The sequence below is a fragment of the Protopterus annectens genome, chromosome 1.part0 (assembly GCF_019279795.1).
Source record: "Protopterus annectens isolate FY-2018-M chromosome 1.part0, PAN1.0, whole genome shotgun sequence".
Taxonomy (NCBI): domain Eukaryota; kingdom Metazoa; phylum Chordata; order Ceratodontiformes; family Protopteridae; genus Protopterus; species Protopterus annectens.
The window spans coordinates 679,170,174-679,192,789 of NC_056725.1; the positions used below are offsets into that span (position 1 = coordinate 679,170,174).

The 22,616-nt window shown below is 42.7% G+C and overlaps 1 protein-coding gene across 1 annotated transcript in view; it reads left to right on the plus strand.

The window, feature by feature from the left end:
• LOC122794026 (ryanodine receptor 1-like) overlaps nt 1-22,616 on the plus strand; it is a 2,146,276-nt gene that overhangs the window by 1,537,551 nt on the left and 586,109 nt on the right. The window contains 1 exon segment of the mRNA XM_044062140.1: nt 19,288-19,347. Within this exon segment, the coding sequence (XP_043918075.1) occupies nt 19,288-19,347 (60 nt within the window).

The following is a 22,616-nucleotide window of genomic DNA, read 5'->3' on the forward strand; positions in this document are numbered from 1 at the left end:
GTGCCCTAGGGGGTGGGAATTGGAGGTAGGGTAGGGGAGCGGAGTGAGCCCACAGGGCGAATGGAGCGGGCAAGAGTAGTAAGGTAAGTTCAGCCAAAAGACAATCAGCTGTCGTTCGGCGTAATACAGAAGTAACTAAAGTGAAAACTGGGGAGCAGTGTATATAAGCTTACCAGATATGTGTAGATGATTTAGTAAAACGAGAATGAGGTTCTCATGTGCAGAGAGGGGGATTAGAATTGTACTGAAATGCCAAAGAATGGGTGTAGGACCTGAGGGATAGTTAGTTTTAATACTAGAATATAGTATAGGTAAATACTGCCACCTAGTGGTCAGGAGAGTAATAGCAGCTGGGGGAGGTAGGCAAGAAGCTATTCCAAAAGTTTAAGATATAGGATGAGGGGACAAAAGGGTGGAGGAAGAAGTGGCTTTGGGTCTGCGGTAGGCTATTAAATCTCACACCGGAGGGTTAACAAGCAGTTATAGGCACTACAGAAAGGTAGTAAAAAGGTATTTTGCAAAATACAAGTACAAAAACCTTAGGAGTACAAGCTTTATGAAGCCAGGCAAGGAGTCAGCTTCAGGGGCGTCTTCATGTTTACATGTAATTTCCTCCCCCTCATGACTCAGGACATGAAGGTTTTTTCTTCTGCCCTTTTTATCTTTTTGTCTACAGATGCTTGTTGCACTGACAGATGTGTGAATGACAGCTACAGCAATCTACTTGTCTTTTAATTCCTAGAGGAGTCATTCCATAGGAACATTCCTTTGTCACTCCCTCAAACTCTTTCTATCCACTTTGATACTGAAACAAGCATTCCACTTAACTCATCCCAGTTTATTATTTCTGCTTAAAGCTAGGCATATGGCAATTGGCAAATACAAATAAAACGATAAGTATAAAACCAACAATGAAATATAAAATGTTGAGTGTAACAAATTAAAATCTACTGCTTGAGTCTTTGGAAATTATATAGCTTAAGGCACCTTTTAAATCTGCCCACAGTGAAGGACTGTTGAAGCCATTAAAGTAATGAATCCTGCAGTTTAGGTGCTCAGTATGCAGTCCCATCTAGGGAGCTGCAAGCTTTCCCATGTCAGTCACTAGAGGTTCCAAATTAGAAAATTAGAGACTAGCAGTAATTTCAAATAAGTGGGGCTCTGGTTATATGGAGCTTTAAATGCAATCAGTAGAAGCTTTTAGATCATTGTATATTTTATAGGAAGCTGGTGCAGATTCCACAGTGTCATTTCTGTATGCTAGTGGCAGAGAACACTACCACCAGCTGAGCTGTGGAGTTATGCTCTAGTTGTAACCTGCTCAGCTCATATTTAGGAAAGCTGACTGCTAACTCCATGCATCTACATTCTTCCTAAGTTCTCTTCCTTTGTCACTGTTTCTCCATGTCTTTGTGCGCCCGTTCTACAATAATTTACCACCCCTATGTCTAAATGCAGCACTTCGCTTTTTCAAAACATTTCTACTTCAGCATCAGAGAGTCTGTCACATTTGTTTGGCAAGTATTTCACAATGCATTAGGGAATACAGATGTCAGACTTTTTTAACAGTATAAAACTTAACAAAGCCTTCCAAAGAGAATTCTTGTCTCCTCTTTCTCTCTTTGAGTATCATCCATTAGTTTTTTCCTCACCCATGTGCTTTAAGTGAATGAAGACTGAAGCCAGATAAAATAATATCATTATGTACTTAACTCTAATTTCTGCTAGATACGCTGGTAATTTTATCACCTATCAAAAGTATTGGAGAGAATATGAATTTATTTACAGGTTACAGCTTGAACACATAGAAAAAACTTTGATACTCGCCTAATTGTGTTAAGGAATACATGAATGACCATTGGAGGGCTTTTTAGCAACTTACAATAAACACAGATAAGAAAAATTTGGTCAAAAAAGAAGCACCAATACTGATTTCAGAGACCACCCAAGAAACATATTTATTTTATTCATTTACTTATTTATTTATTTATTTACATTTGTTGATCGGGAGTGTCCGACTGGACGTAGGCCCATTTTCAGCGGAAGCCCGGGGAGAAAAGCTCCACAGTTAAAATAAACAGACAGTAGTTACATTGGATTACATAGCGATTAACAATTTAACATAGCAATTACTTACAACATATTTACAGATGAAGAACATAGTACATCAGTAGCCAACTAGAATCTTTGTCTGTGAAGTACATAACAGACATTAACAAATGTTACAATAAGAAGTTCCTGCTGTATAATAAATACTAGGCTTATGAGCATCTGAGCTTGCTATAATCAAGGTAGTTAGTGGAGTGGAAAGAAATGTAGTGGTTGGATGGGGTGGGTGATATTAAGAGTGGGAGTTGCAAGGGCATAGCCAGCATGTTTTTAGGTGCGCTTTTAGTAACGTTTTGAAGTGGGTGCATGATGGTATGGAGGTAATTGTGGGTGGGAGGGAGTTCCTTAAATTGGCTATGACTCATATATATCATATATGACTCATTACACTATTACTGTAACTAAATGAAGAAACAGCTCTTATATTATGTCTTGTCTGTATCATTATAAATGGATCTTAAATTGCAATGTGTGAAGATGAAGAGCCAACAATAACAAAATCATATCAGTATGGCAGTTCTCACAATGAGTGTTTTAGTGTAAAATAAATTAAAATGTATTAAGACATATTGAGAAATATTCTGATATTTTAGCACTGCACAAAATAGTAACCTGCAAGAAAAGAGCCAAACAATCTTTTTTGGTTTAACAACTTTTTCAACCCCATATGTTACCCAGCTAAACAATGGCTTTTAAGAAAAGGACATTTTCTGAATATTAATCAAGTGCAATGCACCCTTCAGCATGTACCTGACAAGGGATTTTCAGCAGCTGGAGTGGCCACAGAGGTTCCTTACTCAAATAATACAATGTATATAACATGCCTGTATCAAAACCCTGTCCCTGTATTCGGTCTTCTACAGACTACTGAGGTGTGAGCTATGCCTAACCTACAAGGCATTCTGTGATCCAGCCCTGATGGAACTACTACATATTCACAAAACAAATAGCTCTAGAAGTAGCTGATCTAAGGATCTAAACCTCATCTATGACATAAACAAAACATGTTGGAGGGGCAGATATGCGTCTCAGAGATTACCCCTTCTCTGGAACAGACTTGACATTCATGAGAAACAGAGCTATTTCCCTAAGTCTATTCAAATGCAGTTTGAACCAATGGATGGGGAGTCACAAATTCACCCTTGGCTCATTACCTGTGGCCCTTATGGACAGGGGAAGTTTGTAGATACCTAAGGCTCAGGCATATACCAAAGCTGTTCTAGCCTGTGTGCACTGATAATTGGGGAAATTTATGCAAGAATGACTAGGCTTAAAAAGATTCTAGATCATTAGCCTAGTAACCTTCTATAATCCTATGAAGAGTCTTAGAAAAACATAAGATGTGTGGCCTAGGAGCTGCTCAGGGAAAGGGGAAATAAAAACCCATCCAGCTATGAGGGTAAACAGCAGTACAAACTACCAAACTTCCTTCCCCTTCCCCTCCATTTTATATCCTAGTTTCTTATGCAGGCAAATGGGAGTATGGCCTAACATCAGGATTTTATATCTATAGGTTGCAAAATAGAGTAAGCTTTCTATAAAACAGGTTTTATCTAGTTCAGGTCCCTCCCTTCCTGTGAATGCCACCCTTTCCCCTTTTTCACTGCCTGATTAACTTAGACATCCCATTTTAGAACAACTACTGATCAGTGTGGGACCCAAACAGGTGAAGGGCAAGGTTGTGTGTTTGTTCCTTATTACCAAAGAATGGTAGACCTTGAGGACTTCTCTTGGATCTCTCCAGGTTATACCAGTTCTTTTGACTTAAGAAATTCAAAATGCTTCTACTGCAGGCCTTGCTTCCTTTACAGTTAAACTGAGCCCACTTGATGACTCTAGATATGAAGGATATCTACCTACAAATCTATGAACAAGCACCGCAGGCAGTTCCTCAGGCTTATTGTTAGGAACAACCACTGTCAGTTTACTGTCTCCTTTATGTCCAGGGCCTTCAACAGATTCATATTCAAGTGTTTGCCCCTCGAGACAAAGGGGATCTGTCTATACCCTCTGACAGTTGCCTGATTCAGGCCTCCTCAGAGAAGGAATTCAAGACATTACTAGCATACGCTATCCTCTGCCTAAACAACTTGGGAGTCTCAGTCTTCAAAATCTGAGCCAGATTTCAGCCTTCACCAAGTCTTTCCTAGGCACCAGAGCAGGCATGTTTTTTTGACTCAGTGGAAAACACTTCTCCCGCATCTGTTTTTAACTTGTGTATCCCTGAAGAGACACCCAACAGCCATAGGCTTCCAAAAACTCTGGGTTACATTTCAGCCTCAGTCCTAATTGTGCACCTCTTTAGATTCCACTTGTAAAAAAAATACAATGGCTCCCTAATAATGTTTGGGAACAACAGCACCAGCATTTAGAGTAGCAAAGTTCCCCTAAACCTCTGTGGCTGTTAGGGCAAACCAACCCTTTCCAAAGCTATCTATTATGGTTGCAGAGCCCACCTAGTTCCTAACTACAGATGTTTCAGATTATGTCAAGGGGACTTGAAAAATACCTAAATTTGCACTGAAAACAGTGTGGTTAACTCAAATCCATGAATGTGAAGGAAATATCCTGCTCTGTAGTTGAGCAGAATAAAGCTCTGACTGCATTCTAGATTATCTGGGTGTGCCATATAGCTCAGATGCTGTAATAGCATGCAGGGGATGAAAGGAAATGAGTGAATGCGGCTTTCTCACCCGGGGGGGGGGGGTGTATGGTGATTCTCAGACAGCTCTTTGGCTCTTCAGTGTTAGCGCAGAAGGCATATAGCACAGAAAGCAGAATTCTACACAAACTGGTGACAGTAGCCCTTGTCCATGCTAAGAAGCATATGTGGATAGATTGGGGGGGGGGGGCATAGGTAGTTCCTACACTGATGCAGATGCACATGTCACCAGGGTGAGGGGTTTGTATATGTTGTCATGGCCAGGTTGCTAGTGAAAGCACAAAGGACTCCATGGCTGCCTAGACAATGGTCATCTCTGGGCAGGCTCTACCCTTCTTACTAATACTTGACACAGGGGAATGAATGAACTTTTATGTCATGGAAGAAAGGACAGATTTGTATTTGTTAGGCAAGAAATCAGTGTTTGACCAAATCACCTTAAAAATGACAGACAGTACAGGTAGCACACTCACTTCTGATACTGTGACTCAGTAGGTAGCCCATTCACCTCTGATGTTGTTAAGAACAGTAGGCAGTGGATTGTAATTGCATATCAGGAGCTTGAATTCTTGATCCAATACTGGCACTGCAGTGGTAAAACATTAGGGGCTACTTCATTCCTAAGCTGACATTCCTCAGATAAGATGTTAAAGTGAGGCGAGAGTGCATTGAGTTGGCAGACTTTAAAAATTCCCTGCAGACTGCTCTGTCATAGACACACTGAGTGAGCAAATTGGTGTAACTAAGGAAATTATCTTTTTGAGCTATGATACAGAATTGAATTGCCTAGACATGGAAAGGCCTTTCTGAGTCTAATTATGGTGGCTGCCAAAAAAGCAATTACTAGAAAATGGAAATCAAAGTCTAAATCAACTTTACTAGAAGTAGTGACTATAGTAACAGAGGTAAAACAACTGGAACTAATATCATTAGAAAAGGGTAGAGCATATTGCATAGAAAAAATGGGAACTGCGGAAACAATACCTGCAGAGGAGAAATGAGGTTTAAAAGAAGGCAGGATTTGAATGAGCTATGTAATTTTTGACTGACAATGGCTGGATAGATTATAAGTGATATGTAATATTTACAACTAAAATTGTCAGTATGATTTGTGATGTACATGTCCTCCCTTTGGTCACGTGGGTTTCCTCCAGGTGCTCTGGTTTCTTCCCACATCCCAAAGATATGCTCTAGGTGGATTGGACACTCTAAATTGGCCCTAGGCATGAGTGCGTGCATGTGTGTGCCTTCTGTGGAAGGTTGGGTGCCAGGCTGGCAATTTGACACCGTAAAACAGGTGATCTGCTGTAGCAACCCATAACTGGGAAAAGCCGAAAGAAGAAGATGCTTTGTTTTCACTTATTTAAATGTATGATGGCCTATGTCATAACTAATAATTTAATAAAGATGTTTCTTATTTAAAAAAAAAAACAAGATTTTAAAATGAGGTTTCATTTGCCTGAGCTGATGAAAGCTTCAGCAATTATTGACAATAATGTTGTTGTCTTTATAAAAAAAAAAAATCCCAGTATCACCAAACAGTACAGTCACAATTTTTTTGTTTATATTTGTAATGTTTTCTTTTTAATTGTATTTCATACCACATTGTCAATCAGTTTCATCCTATTTTTCTATGTCAGCCAAGTTACTTTTTTTTCCATAACCACAACTTATATTGTTTTGCATTGCAAACTTAAATTCCATCCCCTTTGTATAAGAAATTGGTACAGTGGCCAACCCAGACTTCCAGGCACAGCTTAATAGAATCTGTCTTGATTGTCATCAACTAATCCTTGGTTATATCCTTATACAGTCACAATCAGATTACAGTTTCAGTTCTTCTGCTTTTATTTTTCACCCAGAATAACTTAATCCTTTGTAATCCCCTGAAATGTGTTTTACAGCTTCAACCACATTACGTTTTTTAACATGGTACAATCTTTTTCAAGCAGTCTAGTTTTCATTTCTTCTTTTAATCGGTGCTTTCCTTGAACAAAACCTTCATAAAAAGTCTTCCCAAATAATATCATTCTGAAATTGCTGCCTTTCTATGTTAATACCCTCTCTTTAACTTTACTTATACCCCTATCCTTCCACATAATTATTGCTTTCCATAGTATTCTCATACCAAACCTTTCTGATGTTCATCATGTTGATCACTGCTGCAGTAGACAGTTATATGGGATCTGACGTCTGTTTTCATCTGATTCAATCTTTGGGTTATCGGATACAATCGGATCCAACCTCAGCAACTTTTTAGAAGTAGTGGAGCTAGGGATTTGACTTCTCTCCTACCCGTAATTCCTTCTGTTTTCCAAAAATACCTCAGAGTCACTTCTATAGAAAGGACTTGGTCCACAAGGGATCTGATCTTCTCCAGACAGATAAAGTAAAATTTTCCATTTTTTTTTTTCAAACACCTTTATTGAGTTATCACTTGTGACATAGGCGAATTTACATTCTATAAAAGTAATCAAACTATATTAAAATAACAAACATACTCCACATTTATTGCTGCATATCATGTATCATATGATATCTCCTGTTCCAGATTCCAGACTAGACTTTAGATCCAAAGTCCACTTATCCAAGCCCCCACAAAGCACCTTCATCAGAACCAACAGTCCTTTTGACTTTGACTCTCACTGTGTCTCTTACTTGTTTGACTCCTGTGTTGTCAGATCAAGACAGGTCTTGGAGCCGAAGCCATGGAACTGAGGCTTGAAGGGAGGGGTCATCTACAAAGTTATTGGAGCTGTCTCTCCCTTGCTGCTTTGGTGCTCAGTATCCTGGCTCCTTTATCAGCCTTCTTGCCTGGGCAAACCAGACCAGTGGGTGCTATTCCTATCCAATTTTTGGATCAGAGGAGAGCTTCTTTGGTTCATATTTGTGTCCTCGGCATTCAGGGCATTTAAAACATTTCTCTCCAGACTGAGAGAGGAGGTGTCTCTGCTATGCTTGGCTCCATCTTGACCCCCTTTAGATTCTGCATCTGAGCGCCTGCATCCTGATTGATAGGGACAGTCAACCTCTTTTGACCTTGGCAGTACTCACCATGCGAGTTCTCTCTCTGATTCCAAACCCTCCACAGAAACCCAAGCATGGCAGGGTCCTAGAAAACAGATATGTAAAAGGAGACATTTGGACTACTCTCTGGAGTCAAGTCACTGAAGATACAGGCTTAGGTGATGGCAAAGAGAGAGACCAGTTGGCATAATGGTTAAGGTCTTCGCCTCCCATGCACAAGGTTCGATTCTGACCTCTGACCAATGCCTGTCTGGAGTTTGTATGTTCTTCCTGTGTCTCCATGGTGTTTCTCCCATGTCCGAAAAACATGCTAAGCATTTCCATCTCAAACTCACCAATGAATGGAGCTGTGGGCAGCAGCACAGACTCTACATAGCGCCCTATAGGGGGAAGAGTTGTACAGACCAACCGCTTTGGGAATCTACTGTGGTGCGCACTGTCCTCAAGATAGGAGAAGATGGATCGCAAACTGCACGCCGTGGCAGGGCTAGCCACTTGACTGTGTAAAATATGGCTCTAGGTGATTCGGTCATGTTGACTAATATCGCCAAAATGGACATGGGTATTTATCTGTGATAAGAGGGTTGAAAACCCGGCCTGCTCCGACCTACGCCAGGGACATATGCTAATGGTCGGAGGGGTATATGTGCTCCTATTGGCCAGTGTGTGCCTGCCATAAAGCCCAGCAGCCCTGGGTCAATAAACTACTGGCCGGCCAGTTTCCCAGCCTGGGTTACCTGGGATAGCTCTGTTGAGCGAAAGCTGGACGTAAAACCAACCAAACATGAACTGAGAATTGCTACACTTAATGTAGGATGTTAAGTTGTCAAACTCGCCTTCATTCTTGCTGGATGGGTTCGGCACTTGCTAAGCTCGAGAGCTAATTTTACCAGCTCGAGGCAACCCTATATCCCATATTGCAAGGCGTGACTACCCAGATCTCGTTTGCCGCTTCGCGAAGAGGTCTCCTTTTACCAGCTCAGGTAGAGTTTTAGTATTTTTTGTACTAAAGTCAGTCAAAAAATTTCCAATTTCCTTATTTCTCTTTCTTAAGAGTCAGTGTTAGCTAGTACCTATCTGTCTTAGCCCTATATTCCCTTTCTCCTTTGTATTAGGGATAGTTTTTTTCCTCCCTTCAGGCCTTAAGCCTCCCTTCCATTATTTTCTGTCAGGAAGTGTGGGTGTGTTTAATCAGTTTTCCCCCTTTCATTAGCTAACTGTGTGATTGGATTGTGTGTGTGTGTTTTTTGTGTTTGGCATACCATGTCCAAAGAAGTAAAGGTCTCAGGCTTCAAGAAGTGTGACTCGTGCTGTCAGAAGATGTCTCTGACAGACGGTCACACTTCTTGTGTGTACTGCCTGGGGCCTCTACACCTGCAGGACTCCTGTGCTATTTGTCACTCCTTCAGCCAGAGAGTCCTGCAGGAACATAGGAATAAACTAATCCTACGTGGCTTGTTGAAGCCAGAGGGCTCCCCGACCAAGACTGGGTCAGGAAAGCCCTCTAAGCCACCTAAAGCCCCGGCTGTGACTCCTAAGCCTTCGGCGGTGGCTCCGACTCCTTCGGAGTCGAGATCGGCTCCGGCTGGAGCCGATCTTTGTATCTCTGAGGTGGTGGTATCGGTGCCGGCTAGCTCCGATACACTTGCATTGATGTCGATGTCGGCTCCGGCCGGAGCCGATGTATCTTTGACCAAGACTGGTGCCGATAAGCTGTTGGCTCCAGCTGGAACCGAAGGGTCTTCGGCTCCGATGGCTCCTTCCAGGAAGAGATCTCGGTCCTCTTCCCTGGAGTCGATTCGCTCGGCTCCGGGATCTCCTCTACTTTCGGAGCGGAGCCATCGGAGCCGATCTTCAAGGTCTTCCAGGCTGTCAGACCATGACTTGGAGAGGGTGGTAAGTAGACTGCTGAAGTCACAGGCACTGGCCCAGATGCTCCATAGCCCATCTCAGCAGATGACCGCTATCCCTCATCCCCCTGAAATTCCTCCTCCGACTCTCCTTCAGAGTTCGGAGCCGGAGCTTCTCGGAACGTTGACCGTGGGTGCGCCGGAGCCGATACCTCCCCTGTCGGCTCCGTCATCTTCGACTCCAATTTCCTCCATGAGACCTTCCTTGGAGGGATCCGGTCGTCGGGTCTCCCTTGTCGGCTCCGAGGGGGCGAGTGGCATCGGACCCTTGTCCGACCCCGCTCTCCCTCTTGGAGCTTCGGCATTGGTGAGCTCGGCACCGACATCAGCCTCGGAGCCTTCTCTTTCGGCGGGACCGGGGATTCCTGTTTCTTTGGAGCGGGAGTCTTCTGAACTCCCTGGAAGGGGAGCCTTTGAGGTGATGAGGAGTGTTCTAGCCCCGGAGCTGAGTCAACGGTCAATTCCATTAGCTTCTCCCTCTTCGGTGCCTGTCGATGTCTCTTCCCATTCTCTTGCTCCCGGACCCAGAGATCCATCGCCCCAGGTTTCCCCATTGGGAAGAACTTCCTCTTCCGAGGTTTCTCCTGATCCTTCGGGGGAATCCCCGCATAAGAGGACGTGCAGGAGGAAGCACACAGACTCCCCTGAGTCTACGACATCAGATACCGACTTAGATGAGTCTGAGGATTCCCCACAGTCCCCCTCTGAGGATGTCTCCTTTTCAGACATCCTGGAACTCCTTAAGCAGAGGGGGAACTGGCCCACCATTAACCCCTCCGAGGATGAGTCGGTATACCTGGAGGCTTTTGGATCTCGACCCTCCACCTCCTGGGTGTCTCCACCTTTCGACCCGCTCATGGAAGTGGTGGCTCAAAAGGCGTGGGTGGCCCCGGATTCTGTGGAACCAGTCCCCAGGAGGCCTTCTAAATTCATCACGGCCCCCACAGACAGACAGTTTCTCACCAAGGGTGTCCCTGTTGATTCCATGGTGGTGGCGGCTGCCACCAAGAAGGAACTAGCCGATCCTTCTGTACCTGTCCATCCTCCTAACAAGGACTCTAGGACCATGGATAGGTACGGTAAGTGGATGTTTTCTTCAGCGACCTTCGCTATGCTCTCGCTGAACTATCTCTGTCACTTTACCCGGCTTCAGAGAGATATTCTCAAGGAACTAGGTGAGGTAGTTCAGGATCCATCAGCTGCTGGGGCTCAAGAAAAGATTGCCTCACAGTTCGGAATCCTAAATTCTATAACTAACTCCTCCATGCGGCTCATTTCTTATGCAGCCGATGGGGCGAGTAGAGCCGCAGGCACAGAGGTGGCACTTAGGCGTTAGTCCTGGATGCGGCTTTGTAATTTCGCAGACCCCTTTAAGGCGTCCTTCACTAATACTCCCTTTGATGGTTCGGCTTTGTTCGGACCTCAGGTGAAGGACACATTGATCAGGTGTGAGCAAGACGGCAAGACTCTTTCTGCCGTAGGAGTCCATTTCTCCACCCCTTCAAGACCCTATCCCAAAGGTCAGAAGGGAGGGAAAATGTGGTTCCGTAAATCTCAGGGAGTCACGCTGGACGCACGTGGTCAGTTTACCCCCAGAGGCAGAGGGGGTAATAACAATAGATGCCGCCCTAGGGGCAGAGGGGGTCCGCAGAATCAGGGTAGCAGAGAGCCTCTCTCTGATAAACCCTTCCAGCATCCCTGAGATGTTGCCCGACTGTCCACCCTTGGAGGCAGTCGGGGGAAGATTGTCGCTGTACCTAACAGCCTGGCGTTCCCTTTCTCAAGACAAATGGGTACAGTCGATCATATCCGAGGGTTACAATATCCCTTTCGCGAGATATCCTGTTCCTCATCAATCCCTTCCAGACGTTTCACCTGGTCTAAGGGAGTTGGCAAAGTTGGAGGTATCAAAGCTCCTAGCAAAAAGAGACATCCAACTAGTGCCAGCAGACCAAGTAGGATCCGGAATCTACTCAATATTCTTTTTGGTTCCCAAAAAGACGGGAGATTGGAGACCAATTTTAGACCTCAGCAAACTAAACAAGTTTGTCAAGAAGGCAAGGTTCCGGATGGTCACGCTTCAGTCCATTCTACCCTTTTTGGGCAAGGACAACTGGATGTGCTCAATAGACCTTCAGGATGCGTACTATCACATAAAAATTCACAGGCGCTCCAGAAGGTTTCTCTGCTTTCGGCTGGGGACCAGTCATTTTCAATTCAGAGCCCTGCCCTTTGGTCTCACTACAGCCCCCAGAGTGTTTACCAAATGTATGGCAGCGGTCACGGCTCACCTGAGACGTCAAGGATTCCAGGTGTTTCCGTATCTAGACAACTGGCTCCTCTCTGCCACCACCAGGCATCAACTTCTCAAGGCCAGAGACTACACTCTTCACACCTGCAACCAGTTAGGGATTTCTATAAACTTCGAAAAATCTTCATTGTCTCCTTGCCAATCTATTACCTTTATAGGCGCAGAATTAGACACTGTCAGGATGTCAGCAAGACTCACAAACCAAAGAATTCTGGACATCCAAAGGTATGTTCGGATCATACTACTCAGCAAAAAGATCATGGCCAGATTTGTCCTGAAGGTGCTAGGTCTTATGGCTGCGGCCATCGTACTGCTTCCTTTAGCTCGCTTCCACATGCGTCTTCTGCAGTGGATGTTGTTCACCCAGTGGTCCTTCCAGCAGCTTCCCATGTGCCACGAGATCTTCGTGACGCAATCTTGCAAGAGTCACCTAACCTGGTGGTTGTCTTCTCCGCAACTCCATCAGGGCCGACTGTTTGTTCCCCTAGCCCCGGTTGCCACAGTCACTTCGGATGCCTCTCTGATCGGGTGGGGGGGCATTATCAGGGCAGGATGGTCCATGGGACTTGGCAACCCATAGAATACCATCTGCACATAAACGTCCTAGAGATGAGAGCAGTGCTTTTAACGTTGCAAGCCCTCAGCGACTTTCTTCCTTTAGGGACTATTGCAGTTCAGACGGACAACATGTCCGTAGTCTGGTATATCAACAAACAGGGCGGGACCAGGTCCTATCCACTGTGTCGAGAAGCTCTCAGACTTTGGCAATGGGCAATCTCCTCTCATCGGTTTCTGATAGCAACGCATATCCCCGGGAAATTCAACTTCTTAGCGGACAGACTGAGCAGAGCTATTCTCATGCCACATGAGTGGTCTCTCAAGCAATCAGTAGTGGATGAGATTTGTCAGAAGTGGGGCGTCCCTTGCTGCGACCTTTTTGCTACACCCCAAAACAGCAAATGCCCAGACTTCTTCTCCCTCTTTCCACTACCAGGCCATCCCCCCAGAGACACTCTAACCCAGGATTGGCCCCAGGGACTTCTTTATGCCTTTCCTCCATTCCCGCTGATACCTCAAGTGATTCAGAAAGCTACCGTCTTGAGAGCCAAGTTGATTCTCATTGCCCCTTACTGGCCTCGACAAATTTGGTTTCTGTCCCTACATCGTCATCTCTTAGTTCAGCCTTGGCATCTGGATCCAATTCCAGATCTTCTGACCCACCATTCGGGTCATCTGCACCAGGCCATTCATTCTCTCAACCTCACTGCTTGGTTGCTCCACTTCCTTCCTTAGCCAGGCTCCCTATGATTTCTAATCCCGTGCGAGATATCATAGTAGCTTCTCTAAAGTCCTCTACTAGAAGGATTTATGCTAGTAAATGGCAGCGTTTTTCCTTCTGGGCAAAGTCCAGGGACATAGACCCCTTTACTGCTCCAGTGCAGTCAGTCTTGGACTTCCCAGCTGAGATTTTTCAATCGGGTTCTTCTTCCTCGACAGTTAAGGTCCAGCTGGCAGCTATCTCAAGTTTTCATGTTGGCTTAGCGGATCAAAACATAATGTCTCACAAGCTTTGCAAAGCCTTTCTTAGTGGGATCTTTCCGCTGAAACCCCCAATCAAAGATCCCCCTCCGCAATGGGACCTAAATTTAATGCTGGCATCCTTGATTCAGCCCCCCTTTGAACCGGCTGCTACATGCTCATTAAAATTTCTTTCCTGGAAGACAATTTTTCTGGTTGCTGTTACTTCAGCCAGGAGGGTGTCTGAACTTCATGCTCTCTGTGTCCGCCCCCCCATACTTGGTTTTCCACAAAGATAGAGTATCTTTAAGAATTAATCCATCTTTCTTGCCCAAGGTTGCTTCCCAGACGAATATTAACCAATCTATTGAATTGCCAGTTTTTTTCCCTAATTATTCTGACAGAGTGGAACAGAAACTTCACTGTTTGGATGTCCATCGCCAACTCAGATATTGCTTGGACAGAACTAAACAATTCAGAAAATCTGATCAACTGTTTCTTTCTTATGCAGAAAACAGGAAGGGTCTTCCAGTCTCCAAGGTGACCTTATCCAGATGGCTGTCTTCTACCATTTCTCATGTTTATCTCCTTAGGGGCAAGCAACTGTACTCGAAACCAAACGCACATTCTACCAGACGCCTAGCCACTTCTACAGCATTTCAGGATAGGCTACCTATTGACACCATTTGTGCGGCAGCCACTTGGGCCACCCCTCACATCTTTGTCTCTCATTACAAATTGGACTTGGCCTCCAGGGACAGGGCTAGGTTTGGTTCCACAGTTCTCAAGAGTCTGTTCCATTGAGCCACCCAGGATAGAGGTGCTAGGGACGCGGTCCCATCCAGCAAGAATGAAGGCGAGTTTGACAACTTAACATTAAGAAGTTATGTACCTACCATAACGTTCCATGTTAGTTGTCTTCTCTCGCCTTCTTTCTTGCATCCCTCCCTCCTTCCCCCTAGCCTGGACAGACCTTGAAGTTGTACTCTTCTCTGGGTACGGTTCATTCTTTCTATGGGCCCCAGTAGGAAGTGTCACTAGTTTCTAGTGGTTATTTTGCTTTGTCTCTTTCCACATTTAGTTCCTCCTCTTCCTTTCTGGGAAGAAGGTTACTGGCAGGGTTTTTCCATAGCTACCAAATGAGATCTGGGTAGTCACGCCTTGCATCATGGGATAAAGGGTTGCCTCGAGCTGGTAAAATTAGCTCTCGAGCTTAGCAAGTGCCGAGTCGGAGCCGAGGATCGGCTCCGAACCCATCCAGCAAGAAAGAAGGCGAGAGAAGACAACTAACATGGAACGTTATGGTAGGTACATAACTTCTTATTCACTGACAGGGCGCAGCTTGGAAGTGGATGACATGATGATATGGAGGAGGCGGGACATCCTATGTAGGAGACGAGATGGAAGGGCAGTGTAGCAAAGCCACTTGGCTTGGGATCCGGACTCTACTACTCAGGATGGGGACAGGCTAGAAATGTTGTAGAAATTGTAGTGAGAGGGTGGCTTCAGAATGCAGTGTGGGATGTCATCAGATTTAATGACAGACTCATGGCAATCAGACTCCAGTGTTATGATAGGGCAGTATTCATAATCTCAGCCTATGCCCCACAGCAGGGTTGTGATAGTAATGAAATGAGTGCAGTTGCAGGACCTACTAGATAAAGCAGAACAACAATTCGTGTTGCTAATGGGTGACTTGAATGTATATATCGGGACAGACAGAACAGGGTGTGAGGACTGTCTAGGTCTACATGGGTGAGGCAACAGGAATAAAGAAGGAGCCATTCTTGACTTTTGTCTGGCAAATGGCTTAATAGTAGCCAACACGTGGTTCAGAAAGAGACACTGTCACAAGATCACATACAAGAGTAGCCAACATGCAACTCGGGTAGACTTCCTCCTAGTAAGGAAAAGGCACTGGGTGTAGAATCCAAGATTGCAAAGTCATCCCCAGCAAATCAGTAGGCCCACAGCATAAACCACTAGTTGCCACAATCAGCTACAAGCAGTGGTCAGAGAAGACTCTAAGGTCAACAGAGACCAGGCTGAAGACCTGGAAGTTGACTGGAGAGAAAGTACAGCAGTCCAAGGAATTACTCAGGGCTCTAGCACCCCAAGAAGAGGAGTAAATAGGTGGAGTTGAACAAGAATGGCAGCGCCTAAAAACAGCATGTGTTAGGACTATGGATCTAAATGCCTTGAAGCTAATACATGGTTCCTCCAATTCTAACGATGACCAGAGATGCCAGGCTGTGCACTTCTACGGTTTAGTGGTTAACAGCTTTACAAAAGCCTAATACTAGAAAGGTTTATCTTAGCAAGTAGAAAAGGTTCACTGTTTGGGTGACTTCTAAGGTAATACATTCCATTTCAGCACCTCTTCCATCTGTCCTGCAGGTTTTTGACAAATCTCTTTCAAAAAGGCTTCAGTTTTTCAGCAATAAGGGTATAGTTATCAGCCATTTTCATTTTCCCCATTGGATACAGCCAAACTCCCATTGCTTCACGAAACACTTCAGAGGCCTTTCTAAAGGGAACTTTTCTGTTGAGATGTCCAGTAAGGGATACAATGGATTTAAAATCTCTCTCTTGGAAAACCATCTTTCTGGTGGCTGTTACTTCTGCAAAGAGAGGCATCGTCCTGTAAACCCCCATATATGGTCTTCCGTAAGAATAGGGCGTCTTTGAGAACAAATCCCAGTTTCTTCCCAAAGGTAGCATCAGAAGTCAACCTTAAGTAGACTGTCAATCTGCTGGTATTTTTACAATATTTTCTAATAAAGTAAGATATACTTTACAATGGCTGGATGTTCACAGACAAATCAGATTTAATTTACACAAGACTTACAGACATTAACAAATCTGATCATCTGTTTGGTCCCTTTTCTGAAAAGAAAATTGGATAAGGTGCATCAGAAGTCACTCTGTCTAGGTGGCTTTCTGATTGTATATTCTTTGTTTATGGAAAGCTGGGTCTGTCTTTAGCTTATTTTGTATGGGCAGTAGCTACCTCTACTGCTTTCCTATGCAGAGTTCCTATTAATGAGATTTGTGCTGCATCTACTTGTCCAATGTTCACACATTTGTGCCGCCTCACTACAAGCTTGATATACATTCCAGGTTCTGTTTATCCTTTGGCTCCACCATTCTCAGCAATGTCCTTCTTTGGTATCACCTAGGTGTGCTTTTTGTTTTCCTTCTGGGAATCTCCAAAAGGTTGATTCAGATGAAAACAGACATTGGATTTGAAAGTTATGTATTTGCTATAACATTAGATTTATGTATTGTCTTGTTTTCATCCAGTTCAACACCCCTCCCCCAATTCCCTTCCAAATTGTCACCTAGTGCTCCTTTAGAATGGATGGACCTCACTGGGGACTTTGTCTTTAATCAGCCTTTCATTGCTGCTGCTCCTTTTTGGATTGTTTATGCTGCTTATATGTCCATAGGTAAGATCTTGGCTAGCTGCCCATGCAGCCCATTTTAAGCTAAGCCTAGACAGTTTCCCTTTTTGTGCTCAAAATAAACTATCCAATTTGGTTATAGATTGGCTTTACCCATCCCATGGTTGATAATTATATATTACCCATAATGAGAAAAACTGGGATCATACCATAGATAATTTGAGGGGACCATTGTGTGAGAGTGAAAATTTAGAAGCTGCTTCTGTCCATTATTAGTACAGGGTGACAGTCCTGGCGTAACTTTCCTGTTTCTCACTCATAGATCCAAGTTGTACTTGAATTTAGGCAGGAATTAATTTTGTTTCATGTGGATGGCAAATTTGTTCTAGAACAGCGGTATCCTCTAAAGGATATATCTATCCATCCAAATCATTCTTTTGATGTTGCAGAAGAGGTTTAGATCTCTAGACTAAATATTTCTGATGACATTTAACTTACTGATGTGCAGTACATCCATCAGTAATGGGTCAGAGGATGCCTTGCATGCCAGGCACAGGCCATTTCTTAGCAGTCTGTAAGGTGAGTATACTGACAAGGTTTTGAATCAGTCCTTGTAGGACAGGTTGTTTAGGCCTCATAGCCCCTTTTAGTGAGGTATCTCTGTGGGCATTCCAGTTGTTGCATGTGCCTGGACAGATACATGCTAAAGGGGTATTATGTTCAATGATGGCCTTAAGAGGGCTGATTAAGTAAGCAGTAATGCCTGACAGGGTGTGTGTTAATGTGTAATTATAACACCAGCCCAGGGGTGTTATGAGGCCTACCGCCACTGCACTGCAGTGTCAGTCATGTCATTGGGGTGGGGATGTAGTACATTGTCACTTAGATATCCTAGAATTAAAGATGAGTGTCTTACCTGCTGAATTACTCACCCTGTTTACTCATGAGTAACCTGCTGCTGAAGAATTTGATTTATGAATATAAAACAAAGCTGTCCTGTCAGAAGCTAAAGAGGTACCTCATTGCATTAGTGATCATATCTATGTAGAAATCAGCTGAGATATCAGAAAGGCTAATAAGAGAAACAAGTGAATATCTATTGGAAAGTTTTCTTTCGCAGGTGAAGCTATTTTCTTGGTCAGCATCAAGAAACACCTAGCAATGTCTAGAGCAGCATTTGTTGTGTCAGTCATAATGGAGCAGAAAGAGTGTAGGCGGAAGAGGCAGAGAGAGTAAGGGGCATGTGATAATGACCACAGTAAAACTTATGAAATAGGAAAAGAAAACATAATTAAATATTTTAAACTATTTAATGTAACTAAAGGTACAAAATACTTATAATAGGACAATATATGGGTGCTTTATTCTGCTGAAGACAAATCATATAAATTACAGCTGGCTGAAATCAGCAGATTATAAGTACAGTTTGCTCAGTTTGTACAATGCAAAATGTAGGGAAATGGGAAAGAATAATGTGGTAGGGAATAAGATTTTAGGTTTATAAAACTCAGACTACTGAATTTTTTGAGCTATTGTATAAAGTCAAGGGCTACTGTGGAACACTTCCCATGCGCAAGCAGGTCAAGGTACTCCCCACAATTTGTTGGAGCTTTTTTTTTCAGCATAATGTTTTGGCATACTGAGAGTTGGCGTGTTTGCTTTCATTATTATACTGTAGACCAACCATGTTTGAAATTGTCTAGGACTGCTTTATTTTCATTTGGCAAGTCCCACAACTCCACCGTAATATCCACATGTTACAGAATACATAATCCCTTGTTAGCCTGTGGCTTCAGTGACTTATTGTGAAAAAATATTAATTTTCTCCTTGATTTTACTACATGTAGAACTATGTTACTTTTTTTGTCTTCTGTTCATTTTCTGCAATAATAAATATCTGTACTTATTCCTGTGTACCTGTAAATGCAAATGGAAGACACTTAAGTAAATATGTACTACAGGTATACAACACTTCTGCCAGAACACCTCCATGTATGTTTGGATAAGGTGTAATTCCTTCAGCTGTTTGAAACTTTGTTTTACCTGTGTAGGTTATTGAAGGTAACTAATACAACTCAACACTTCACACTACATAAGTAGAAAGAAACTGCTACACTCAAGAATTCTTTCTTGTTCAAAAAGCATTAAGAGGTTACCTTAATGAACAGTGGAAAAATAGTACTTGTGTGCGAGACTTAATTAAAATGACCTCTGATTTACAGCAGTGGTATGTAAAAGGAAGTACCAGCACACAATACATTTATGTATAAGTCATGTAAAGACAAGAATTTATTTATTTGTTTATTTGTTTGATTATTCATTTATTTATTCATTTTTGCTCTGCAGAAAGACACCAATGAAGAAGTGAGGGAGTTCCTGCAAAATAACCTCCACCTGCAGGGGAAGGTGAGGAGCAAATCCTATCATGTATCTGTACAAATTTTCTTTTAGACTTATTTCACAATCTCATTTTGCACCTTTGCTATGTTGTAGTATTACAATACAACTAGATCCATGTTGTTGTTCTCATCCACCTGGGGGTAATGGTGCCACCACGAAAACAATTAATATCTTTAAACATGTGCTGATGTGCAAATGGATTTGTTTCACTCTGATCTCAATAATTTCTGTAAGAGAGTATAGTAAGCAGACCAAGCAGTCATCTTCTTGTCAAAGTCCGTGCTAAAGACTCCGAATTTGTAACTTTTATTATCACCACTAATATTGATATACAGAAGTGGTTAGTATGATGAGACTCGGCCAAACCAAAGCTCATCAGACTTTTATTGGCAATTAGCTTTTAACAAACCATTTTCTGAGTTGGCAGAGTCCATTATGTGGCTATACAATACATACATGTGCATTCCAGGGTATTTCAGACGTGGGTTGGATATAAGTAAGCCTGAAACATTTACTTTTTATTTATTTTATTTTAAATTTATTAACTGGGAAAGTCCGGCTGGATATAGGTCCATTTTCAACGGAGGCCCAGGGAGAAAAGCTACAGACATACATTACATGGATACATACAGTGAAATATTACAAAATGGACATTTGTTCAGCAATAGATGCACGCATATTCAAGATTTTCTAGAATACACACATGAAATATTAGAAATTATTAACTGTTAAGGGAGATAACATACATTTTTAGTAGTTCACATACAATTTAGTGCTACATGGTTGTGCCAAGTTATCTTCCTTACTTTAGTACTTTCCAGTAGGTAAGAGACATATAATCAGTTTTCTAATCAGTTAATGAGTAAGAGTAATACAATGAAAGTTTCTTCCTGTAATAAGGTTTTCATTTATAGCTGGTATTTGAGTAGGGATTAACCAGGGTTTGTACAGGGACAAAGCCCATGCATTTTTAGGTGTTTAAGAGATGTTTTGAATTGGGATAAGGAGGGGACTGTAGTAAGCTACGCAGGAAGTAACTTCCAGGTTTTGCCAACAGAGTTGGTAAATAGTGATTCACCAGCTGAATTGTTGGATTTAACAGTTTGTACTAGCGTTCTGTTGGAGGAGCAGAGTGTTTTTAGGTTACTGTAGGGAGTGATAATATTTTTCAGTATGGATGTACAGTCTGTTTGGTAGAGAACTTTGTGAACAACTATTAGCTGGTTATATTGAAGTTGGTAGGGTAGTTCTAGCCAGCCTACCGATTTAAGGTTTAGACAGTGATGTGTTCTATATGCTGATCCTGTGGCAAATCTGGCAATATTATTGTAACAGCTAGTAAGTTTATTGAGGTCAGATTTGCTTAGGTTTGCGAAGATGGGTGAGGCATAAAGAAGAGTTGATAGTAAGTGTGTACAGGCAATCACAGTCCTAGCAGATGGGGTTAGGAATTGTTTAATCTTATATAAAGGGCCTAGTTTTTTATTAACTGTTTTAATAGTTTTGTTGACGTGAGCATCAAACTTAAGGTTGTTGTCGATGATTACTCCTAGTAGTTTAGTACTTGGTTCTGGGGAAATTATGGTACCATTGTTAGACGTTATGGTGAGAGATGGTAAAGGGACCTTGCGAGTGAGGTTGAAGAGCAACAGCTTAGTTTTATTTGGGTTTAATAGTAGGTGGGGACCATTGAGAAAGTTCTCTACTTTGTTAAAGGTGTTTTGGAATAAAGATTGTAAGTCTGTGGGGGAGGTGGCAGCACAGATTAGGGTCGAGTCATCTGCATACTGAATGCAAGTTGCATCTGGGATGACTTTATGCGGATCATTAATGAAGATGGAGAATTTGAGGGGGCCTAATATAGACCCCTGGGGGACTCCGAGGGTAATTGGTATTAGGGAAGATAAGTTTTCTTTCCATAGTACAGCTTGTTGCCTGCCACTTAGATAGGAATGAAACCAGCTAATTGCTAGATTATCTATGGAGAGTGTTTTTAGTGTCCCTAAGAGTAGCTGGTGGTTTACCATGTCGAATGCCTTGGAAAGGTCTAGGAAGAGGGATGATGAGAGCTTGTTGTTATTACGGTTTTGATTTATTGTGTGAGAGAAGGAAAGAATGGCAGAGGTTATACTATAACAAGGTCTAAATCCATGCTGGGGGGGGGCTAGGAGATTGTTCAGATTAAGGTAGGCTAGGAATTGTTTATGGATACATTTTTCCATCATTTTAGCCAAGGGTGACAGGATGGCTATAGGCCTGGAATTTGAGAGTTCAGTGGAATTTCCCCATTTATGGAGAGGAATAATGTGGGAGATTTTCCAGATAGAGGGGGTATAAGCTTCAACAATAGGTCTATTGATTAGTATTGAAATGGTATAAGCTATTTCATCAGCGGCCTTTTGGAGATACTCTGTGGGTAGTAGGTCTGCTGATAGGGTGGTGGGTTTAAATTTCTTGAGTAGTGACATAATAAAAGATGTTGGTACTGGCTGAAATTTGAAGAGGGTGTGAATATTGGGTGTGGGATCGGTAGAACTTGGGCTATTGGGAGCTAGTTTGTTGGCAAGGGATTGAACGGTTTCTGTAAAGAAAGTGTTAAAGGTGTTACCAACAATTTGTGGAGGTTTTTGAAGGGTAGTCAAGGGGGTAGAGGTAGACGATTGTCCTGGATGGAGAAGTTTATTTATAGTAGACCAAAATTTTTGTGGATGATTTTGGTGTTTTTGTTGCAGATTACAGTAGTAGGTTTTTTTTGTCTAGCATAATAGACTTCGTGTCATTCCTGAGTTGTTTATATATAAGGTGGTCTTTTGGGGATTTAGTGGTTCTCCAGCAGGCCCTCGCTTTATTTCTGCATATGATTTTTTTGTCTAGTATCTTTTGTCAGCCATGGTGCTACTTGGTTCTGATAGTACGTTTGGGAGCATGCTTATCAAGGATAGCAAGACATTTAGAGTTAAAGTATGAGACTGCTTCATCTAGTGGAATTAGTTTTAGGTCGGTCCAATCACATGAGTTAAGTTCAGTCTAGAATTTAGTTTGATTAAAGTTCTTATTGCTCCTAATAGGTGGATAATTGAGGGATTTTATTTCTTGTCATGAGTATATAGGTGAGGAAGTGGTCACTGATGTCCTCAGGTAGGGTGCCTGCTTTATATATATGGAAGTGGTTGTTTATTAGAATCCAGTCTAGGATACTTACTTCGTTTTTAGGCTTACTGATTCTAGTAGGGGAAGATATGACCTGGGTGAAGTCATGTAAATTTATATGGGTG